This window comes from Gekko japonicus, unplaced genomic scaffold, assembly GCF_001447785.1.
Source record: "Gekko japonicus isolate JY-2015 unplaced genomic scaffold, Gekko_japonicus_V1.1 scaffold3387, whole genome shotgun sequence".
In the NCBI taxonomy this organism is placed as follows: domain Eukaryota; kingdom Metazoa; phylum Chordata; class Lepidosauria; order Squamata; family Gekkonidae; genus Gekko; species Gekko japonicus.
In genome coordinates, this window is record NW_015171602.1 from 118,030 (window position 1) to 128,150 (window position 10,121).

The following is a 10,121-nucleotide window of genomic DNA, read 5'->3' on the forward strand; positions in this document are numbered from 1 at the left end:
CTTTCCCTATCTTCTTCGTGGTCCTCTGCATCACACCTCTGCATCACACCTATGGGATATAGTGCGCCTGCGCTGACCTCGATCGTTCCTCTTGAAAGCGAAAGGGATTTTCGCACCCGCTCCCCAGTCACGTGCTGGCTCCACTGCGCATGACCAAGGGAGGGGCACGATAATCCCACCAGTTCTCTTCTGATCGCTGCACTGGTAGGATCTTCTCTGCTTTGGGCTTTTAGGCCTATTCCTCGGTTTCTCTTCAAAGTTTGTTCATTTTCTTCTTGTTCATTTTTACTAAGTGAAAGGACTTTGTTTCTACAGATTTATTTCTTTTTGGACTCTGTCGTGTGTGCCCCCCCCCCCCGGCCTTTTGGGGTTTCTTTAAACAGTGCCTTAAGTGCGGCAGCAATATCGCCCCCCCCGGACACTCGCTTTGTCTTTTGTGCCTCAGGGAATTGCACCGAGTGAACTCTTGTGCTCATTGTGCGAAGTTTTCGAAGCAGACAAGGAAGAACAGAGCTGCTAGACTTCACATTGCACTTTTGGAGTTAGCGCCCACCCTCCGTCGAGCGCTCCTGCATCGAGGCAAAAATGGCCTCTCCCACACATTTTCCGTGTGTGTGGGTGGCCGAAAACAAGCCTCTTGCTATCTGCTCTCCCTCCGAGAGAACAGACGAAGCTCCTCCGGACTGGAAAGGCCAGGGAGCTTCAAAAAGAACGAAAAGAGGATCCGGTGGCTTGGGAGCCTCCCAAAAAACCGCTTGTTGCTGCGCCGCACCCAGGGCTCCGCCCAGAGCCTCTTTCTAGAGCTCGTTGTATTTATTTCCATAACGAGCCTTATTCCTAGTAATAATAATAGCCAATTGGACATATTATATCCTAGTAGCTCTCTTCTGGTTCTGCCAGATTGGGTTTTCGGAGCTGCTATGCCTAGCGGGCGAGGACTACATACCATCACCACCACCCCTGCCCCTGATCTGTTGATGCAGGGCCTGTTACTGCACTATGATGTAGCAAGGCATGGAGGATCCGACCATAGGATGCTCCTTCTCCCTAGGGATACAAGATACCTTGCTTCAGGCCTGTAAGCCCTCAACTCAGTATTCTTATGGTAGGACTGGATGTCTGCTAGAGTGGAATGCCCTTTTAATTGCCCATTGTCATCTGTTTTGGAGCTGGAGGCTATATGTTCAAAAGGAGGATTCATCAATTTAGCTAATACTAACGGCAACAACCACTGTGGGACAATACAGGGCGTAGGGAGAAAGACACTGGACAGCCCGTTTTAAAAGCGCTGAGCCAATTTGTGAGCAAACACAGTAGTCCCTCGTACCTCCTCATGAAAAGCAGCAATAGCCGCCAAGCGGGTCCTAACTTGACGGCACATCTGTACATATACAATAGACATATTGTAAAGCATAGTTAAATTAAGACAGACTTATTTGGCTGAAGAAATTTTTTTACAGATGACAGCCTTACAAGAGTTACGAGCAACAGTTTCTGATGTGAACATGGATTAGCTGAGCCCTGGGCAGGACTCCTCTTCCTCCGTCATTCAGCTTTGGAATCCGCTGTTGCTGAGAAGTGCCAAGGGAATATCCTGGATGTCTTTAGTAACGTAAATTTTTTCCCCTGTCAGGTGGTCATGAAAATTTTGCCAAAATGATTGATGAAGCAGAAGTTTTGGAGTTCCCTATGGTTGTGAAGAACACGCGTGGACATAGAGGTAGGTGGGCATAGAGGTGTGGGGTGGTAAATAAGGATTATGCTTTGACTGAAGTCTCCTGACTAGGGATGGGCATGGACCTAATTTCATCACGAACCGGGGGCAGATCCATTTTCTATTTGCCCAGTCCATGTTTTAGTGATTTCAACGGACTGCCCACAGACCTTGTTCATGTTTTAGGCAGTTGTTTTGGTACGTTTGAGCGGTCCATGGCCCAGACAACCCAGCACCGAGGAATTAAGTGTCAAGGAGACCGGGGGGATGTTCTTCTGCAGCCACTCTGCAGCCCTGTAAATGCCAATACTGGTTCTCCAAAGCTTGAACGGCAGCTCTAGCTGCTAATAAGAGAGCTCCCATTCTGGGCTATACGAGCAGACTCAATATATACCCTCAGCATGTCACAGCAGGTTTCACTTTGCAACAGGCAGTGTTTGGATTAGGTCTGAGAAAGAAGATTATTAGAGGCAGAGGAAAGGAGTAAACTGCTACTCAGGGCCCCCAGAGCCAACCCTTGCCATACTTGGAGGGCAGCTAGAAGGGCATCCCTGGGAGGTCCTCTGCAGGTTTGACACCTCTAGCTTGCAAGGGGTCCATTTGATGCACTCCTGAACCCCTAGCGGTGATTTCCTCACAGAGCAATTTCCTGGGGGCACCTGCTTACAGCCCCCCTAAATTCAATGTTCACCAAACTTGGAGGACAGGTAGAGGAGAGTCAGCTGGAGACTCGCTGCAAGTTTGGCATCTCTAGCCCCCCGGGGGGGCATTGTACCACATCACAAACCTCACAAACTAGTCCATTAAAGGGAAACATTTGTGAAAATCCACAGTCCGCGAAACCCACGAACCTCCACTTTTTTGGTCTGTGCCTATCCCTACTCCTGACTATCTCCAAGTGAGAAATAGCTCCCAACCTTAAGAGAACCTCTTCAAATCAGCCTTACCAGGAAAGAAACATACAATTACAGCTGTGCAAGAGAATCATCCCTTCCTCACGTAATAAACTCATAAAGATTATCAACATGAGAATCATTTGATATTAATAGTTCCTTAGTAACAAACATCACACAGTTGCATTATTGTTTCCACTTTGAATCAGTTTCACAATAAGAAAAATTAAAAGGCTTATTCTTCCGCTTTCAAAGTGGGTATTAACATAGTGTTTTAATAATACTGTTATCAGTTTATATTGTTTATCAAGAAGGCTTTGTATTAATAAGACACTTTTCATTTCCTGTATGTGCAAACAGAACACACTCAGTTGCAAATTTCTAGTAAATCAGTCTTGACCTCTGTATACCTAGCTTGCAGTATACTACAAGAAAGCACCTTCTGTGTTTGATTTCATTTTTTCATATTCTGATTTGTGTTCTAGTCACTATATTGTAAAAACAAAATTCACAAACCCACATTCTTAACTATGGATTCCACGTGTTACACGAACACAGGCATCCTGGCTTAATCCCAGTTTAATCTTTGTTCTCCAGAGGTGCCCTCTTAGTCTACAGAAAGACAATGTTTGTCAAGGCCAGTGGCGAGTACATGAGTGATCATCTATGAGCAGCTTTTATTTTAACTGTGATTTCATATCAAGTCTGAATTGATTCTGTGTGTGTTCATCAAGCAGTCCTGTCTGTACATGTGATCATGCTCTCGTCTTTGAGCAGTGGCTGGCGAAGCTCTGTTCTGCGTGCCCAGAGAACCCCAAATCTGTTTTGCTAAGTCCTCTTATAACCTGGTTCTTGTAGAACAGCATGAAAATGGCACAGTCCAAGATTGAAAGATACTATCAGACTTTACCGAGGCAGTTGAGAAATGGACTAAAATTAAATTGTGAGTTTTAAAGCAGTTTTTAAAAAGAAAATGCTTCCTTTATTGCATTTTTCACTCCCCCAGAGCGCTTTACAGTCTCTTACAGCATTCATTCGTACACAGAGAGTATGCCACCCCATTGCCTTTTTTATTCTTTTGGAAACAACGTAATTCACAAAGATTTCCAAGACCCATTTTTTTCACTCTGTGTGCCCTTTCACAGGCAAAGCCGTGTTTCTAGCAAGAGACAAGCACCACTTGGCAGACCTGAGCCATTTAATCCGTCACGAGGCCCCTTACCTATTCCAGAAATACATCCAGGAGTCCCATGGCAAAGACGTCCGTGTCATCGTAGTGGGAGGCCGTGTAGTGGGCACGATGCTGCGCTGCTCAACAGACGGTAGAATGCAAAGCAATTGCTCGCTTGGTAAGAATGCATGTCTGGTCTTCACCAGCCTTCAGGATGTCCGCAAGGGAGGGAGTCAGTCCTAATTCAAGTGAATTCTTTTGTGTAGAATGCTGCTTTAAAGCCAGTGTTTGGGGGGAAGATTAAATCAGACTTTTAATTGCTCCTATGAAAGAAATGGAAAGGAAAGTGCATTTAGGTTATGATCCAGGGGGACTGCCTTGTGACTTTAGTTTATATGGTTATATTTAGTCCTAATTACCAGTGATGAACTGCAGAAAATGTTCCTGAAGAATTTCTGATGCTGTGTTTTTCTGTGGAAATATATATATTTTTGCCCCACCTATTGTAAACAAAGCTTGTTTATCTATAGTTGTCAGGACTGTTGCGGTGGATGGGCTAAATGTGGGATACAAAGCATGGACAAACCCCAGTGCTTTGTACATGGTGGTATTGGCCTTCTTTCACTAACATTATTTAAATTATTGTTTGGATTTTGCTAATGTTATCTACATTTTTAAATTGCTTATTTTAATTCAGAATTAGAATCAGAGAATATCCCAGAAAATGTTCTGATCCCAATTTCCCCAGAAAATACACATCTCTGCTAATTATTTTAGACAGATGTAGTTTACTGTTGTTAGTTCTATGTCTCTTTTTTATTCAAACTTAACTGGCCATTAATTTTGGCTAATTGGTGAAAAGTGGCTTCAACATCATTTATTGTATCTGTGGTAGAGCTTCTTTAAAATCATCCATGTTGTTTTGCCCAGTCAGTTCAGAATTAGTTGAAGACAAATAGTATTTTACTTTTTGTTGCTTTTCTGCTTTGCAGTTGAAGGGCAAAATCAGAATTTCATAGTTTATTGTTTCCCTTGATCATGTAGTCCTTTATGGCTTACCATATCGTATCCATGATGATCCTGATAAAATATCTCACATTACATTCTCTTCTGCTTTTAACATACACTGCAGCATATCTCTGGTAGGCCAGTTTTGTTGGTAAAGTTTAAACCAACAGATACCTTTTCCTTCATAAAATATTCCTAAGTACCTGGTTAAAGGCTTCCAGAAATAGGAAACTTGTGGGGGTGGGTGGGAGTTTTTCCTCAGGAGTTTTCTAATAACAAAATTGGAAATTTTGGGGAACTCTTTTTCTGTGAAATCGTTTCTCTCTTGTACTTAGTGAAATACTTTTAAGGACCCAGTTTTCTTCATTCAAAATATGAGATATCCATTCTTTTATAAGAAAAGCCACAGTATTAGAGAATGGGGAAGTGTGCTTCCAGGAGCTGGTGAGGAAAGGGAAATCCCATCCTCCAGACTGCCACCACCACCCCTGTCACTGCCACCATTGTCTTCTTCTCCCCATCCCTGCCCAGCCCGACTGTGCATCTTCTCCCCCCCCCCCCAAATATCACGGTCCCCCCTCTCTTCCCGGTACAAAAAGGACAGAAAGCTCTTGTCCTAGCAATGTTTATTGGGGTTGGTAAGCAAACCCAAAATGGCGACTGATCTCCTTCCCCCCCCCCTTTAAATGGCAGTATCTGCATGAGCATGATTTTCTACAAACATGGGGACCCTTCAAATCTGTACACAGTCTTACATTGTGTGGATTTTTTTTTTTTTTAATCCTTGCTCTGGGGCCGTGGCCAGAGTTACATACATAGATCATTTCTGGGTATACTGTAGGCATGCAGTATTATATGTGTCATTTAAATGGGACTAATGTTGTCCAAAATATTATGTCTGAATGTATATGGTGACAATACACTATTGAAGAGGTCAGTGTTCGTAGTGTTACAGTTAAATTCAGTAGTCTCCCGTACAGTCTGGTGTAGTGGTTAAGTGCGTGGACTCTAATCTGGGAGAACCGGGTTTGATTCCCCCTCCTTCACTTGCACCTGCTGATGTGACCTTGGGTCAGTCACAAGCTCTGGCACAGCTGTCCTTGAAAAAGAGCAGTTTGTGTCAGAGTTCTCTCAGCCCCACCCACCTCACAGGGTGTCTGTTGTGGGGAGGGGAAGGGAAAGGAGTTTGTAAGCCGCTCTGAGACTCCCAAGTGAAGGGCGGGGTATACAGCCAATCTCTTCTTCTTCTCTTCTGGGAATAGTGACTCACATGTTCAAACTTACCTGGTATGGGGACCCACTTGCACAGGCTTCGTGACCCGCTTTTGGGTCAGGACACAGTTTGGGAAGCACTGATTTATCTCTATTCAGACATGCCATTAGTGCTACTGGGGCTGTATGTGGTTCTTTTCTGTCCTGATAATATACTCTCTCAGTACAAAATGTGCATATTCTGTTCTCGCCTATTTTTCCCTACCTGTCTGATGGCAGAAGCATCATATGCCAAGGCAGCCATTTGCCTTTCTCTGTGCCTTTAATACTGGGTGTATTAACAATTTTAGGGAATGGAGGCGTTTATCATTGTAAATCTCGTAAATATGCCAAATGTTTTGTGCAAAAGTAAAAAAATATAGATCCTGTAAGACAATAGTGTGCCCATTTAAATCCCCCCCCCCCCAATTTCAAATTTTTACTTGGGGGTGAGAGGAATAATTGCCCCCCCCTTTTAAATCCTGCATCTCTAAAAGTGCCTTTCTCACCTGTTCCGTTCTAAAAATTGGTTCCGTTTCTCTGTCTTTCTTTGTGGAGCTCGCAGTCTCCTCCCCCCATGCTGTTTATCTGCTCCCCCTGCTCCATGCCACCATTGAAGTATTGAGACCCGTTCTTCTGGCCCGTGGCTTTTCATGGAAGCGCCCCTACTAAAGAACAGACCTGTCCTTTTCAGTTCAGCTCGCGAAGCTTTAATGCCGCTTAACACGTTTAAGACTGGTCTTCCTTTTCTTCCCATCAGGTGGCATAGGAATGATGTGCTCCTTGAGTGAACAAGGCAAGCAGCTGGCCATCCAGGTGTCTAACATCCTGGGGATGGATGTATGTGGCATCGACCTCCTCATGAAGGATGATGGCTCATTCTACGTCTGCGAGGCCAATGCAAATGTAGGTTTCATTGCCTTTGACAAGGCTTGTAATCTAGACGTAGCTGGTATCATAGCAGACTATGCCGCTTCCCTCCTTCCCCCCGGTCGCTTGACGCGACGCATGTCTTTGCTCTCTGTGGTGTCCACGGCTAGCGAGACTAGCGAGCCAGAGCTGGGCGCTCCAGCTAGCACCACTGTCGACAACATGAGTGCGAGCTCCAGCTCTGTCGACAGCGACCCTGAAACCACAGAGAGAGAGTTGCTCACCAAGCTCCCGGAGGGTCTATTCAACATGAACCAGCTAATAGCCAATGAGATTAAGCTCCTGGTGGAGTGATGCCACAAGTGTGTGCGTGTGTGTATATATATATATGACCAACTTTCTTGTACATTTTTTTTTTAAAACAACCAACTTGTAGTGCTGTTTATCGGAAGTGACTCACAGAGATTAGGGGAGGGGCGTTTAACCTGGGGGGAAGGGTCAAAACATGCATGTTCTGTGAATGCTGCTTTTGCCATGTATTCAACTCGCAGGACATAATTTTTAGTTTATATTTTTGGCAGCCAACTGCAACACCCAGTTTAAAAAGCCTGTATTCTGGGATTTTTAAAAAAAAGAGAGAGAAAATGTTCTATTTCAATTTAGGGATGCCACTGTGATCGTAACACCCACTGCAGAGCATGTGTGTCCATAGGGTACAGTTTCAGCTTAATAATGTGCTTTCGGAGTTTGAAGGTTGTGTTGAGCGCTCCAAAGGCATCTGTGAACTCAGGTGTCTTGCAAGCCATTCCCCCGCTTTGTTGGAGCCGAGTCCAAATAGGTCGCTGTGTGTCCCTTGTTGTATGTTCGATAGGAGTCCAGGCTGGGGTTTGGGGCAGTCTGTTTTCTTCCAAGGGCATGAGAGACCAGCATTTCCTGCCCTCAGGTCAGCTGGATCAGTCAGCTCCTATCCCTGCCAAACAGCCCATGTCGGCCTTGGAGGGTCCAGCCGTTAAGGCGCTTTATTAGGGTACGACATTCGCTAGTTCAACATGAGCTTTTTTTAAAACGAACCTGCAACTTCTGCCATTCCAGTATTAACAAATGGGTTTGTTCCATACTTGTTTATATTAAAAACAAACAAACAAACAAAAAGCTTCCTTAACGAGAGAGAATTTTAGTGTACGGGCGTGGGAGGGCTAAAAATCATTTTAATTCCAGGGTGGGGTGGGATTGGGGGGAAAGACATGTAAAAAAAAATTCATTCATGCTTATCGGTGGCAGAAGTGGCATGTGTCCCTCTTGCACGAAAGGCGAAGATAAACAGCACTGTTCTTGTTTGGTGTACAAAATAATGTTTAATCCAATGTGAAAAAGAATTACACTAGTTTAAACAAATGTGCATTGACTTGTATTTGTTAGTGTTTTAGTCCTTTTTGCAAGATATATGCTATGTTACTGTTACATTTCTAATAACATACTCATCCAACACTTCCCCTCTCCATGCCTGCATCCTTAACAGTGGCCAAACATACCCCTGCACTATTTAATGATAACAATAAAAACCTAGACCTCTGTACATCTTTATTTTTTTTTTAATCGTTACTCAGAAAAGCTTGGGAAGGGTGTATGGAGGAGGGTTCTAAGTGGTTGCAAATTTCACAACTGCTTTGGAGTAACCTTAATACGTTACTGCTGTTTGGGGTAACTCACCTTGAAAGAAAACATTGGAATCTAAAGTAGGGTGACTTCTGAAGAGTGAGAGAGAGAGAGACTCAATTTCATTTTAGGAAACAATGCAGGACACTTTTCTTCCATTAAGGCCCGGCCAGAATGGGAATCTGCTCTGGGGCCTCAAAGGAATATGTGGATCTCAAGCCCTTATGTATGTGTCTGTATTTTGCTTTGTTTTGTCATTTTTTATTTTTTTTATTTTTATTTTTTTTGTCTGTCTGGTTCGTCACTCTTTTCCAGAATCCCTGGTGATCTCCTCTCCTGACTCTGATACTTCTGGCTGTGCATTTTCTTATTAAATTTGATAAAAGAACCAAAACAGCAGCTGTGGGTCTGTTTTAATAGCCACACTTTCCTCCTCCTCCTCCTCCTCACCCACATCTCCTTTATGTATTTTGTTTGGGGTACATACAGAATTGAAGCTAAAGAGAAATATCTGTCTATATATTATAATACGAAAGCCTCTTGTTTAAAACACACACAAACACACTCACACACACAGTAAAATCTTTTGCAATGGAAAAGATGGCTTTTGGAGGGTGGGCACAGCGTACGGATGCAGCGCTGCTTTTGTCTGGATGCTTCAAGGAGGCGGGTCCCCTTTGCCCTCCAAGCTCCACCCCTCTGGCTGGCTCTAACCTCTTCACTCGGCTGCTTACCGGCATTCGGACCTCAAATAACGCACCACTTATGGACACTACGCAGAGAGACATCAAGGAGGCAATAAACAGGACAGTGTTAACCTGCTTTCATGGAGGTTGTATCATGCTTACGTGTACAGGTTCCCCCCCCCCTTTTGTTTAAAAAATGTAATGACTCTTTGTAGAATTAAATATTATTATTAAAATCATGTGGAAGGTTGACTGTTGGCATTAGACGGTGAAGCAAAAAGCAGTCATTTTGAGTGCCCAGGTTGGAACGAAAGATGCTCACGTCTCCCTTTAATATTTTTTTTTTAAAAAATCAGTCATGCCACACAGACTGTAACCAAAAATCGTGACTAGGTTGAGAGAGTTGCTCATGCTTGGAGGTTTTTCAGCACTCAATGAATGTGTCTCCTAAAATACAGGTTCTTCTGAAAATCTAGTTGGGCCATATTTTTCTTCTACTTGCTTCTAAACTCTTAGAGTGCAATCTTAAGCCGGTCCACTAAGAATTCAACTCTTGTCTGTTCAGTGGTGCTTACTCCCAAGAAAGTGTTTTTAGAATTGTGCTGTTAGCAAGTTTCAGGAATATGAGGAAAGAATTAAGCCTCTTATTTGCCGAACAAGCACCTCTACATGTGTGCACCACTCACAGGAAGCAAGAGGAGTAAGCCCAGGAAGGAGTTGGTAATTCCTGAACGGTTCTGATATGGGCTATACTGACTGAGTTCCTACACTGCTTGGCAAAACAGGTTGTAGCAACATTCCTCCGTTTCTGAGACCGACCCATTTTATTAGCAGTATAATAACGAAATGAATTACATGCTTCACTCTCAAAA

At 43.7% G+C, this 10,121-nt stretch overlaps 1 protein-coding gene across 1 annotated transcript in view; it reads left to right on the forward strand.

Annotated features, from left to right (window-relative positions):
* RIMKLB (ribosomal modification protein rimK-like family member B) overlaps positions 1-9,425 on the forward strand; it is a 60,753-nt gene extending 51,328 nt beyond the window's left edge. Inside the window, exons 4-6 of the mRNA XM_015419911.1 lie at positions 1,634-1,720; positions 3,753-3,956; positions 6,798-9,425. Coding sequence (XP_015275397.1) covers positions 1,634-1,720; positions 3,753-3,956; positions 6,798-7,261 — 755 coding nt within the window. The 3' untranslated portion in view covers positions 7,262-9,425. The remainder of the gene's footprint in view (positions 1-1,633; positions 1,721-3,752; positions 3,957-6,797) is intronic.
* The last annotated feature ends 696 nt before the right edge of the window (positions 9,426-10,121 follow it).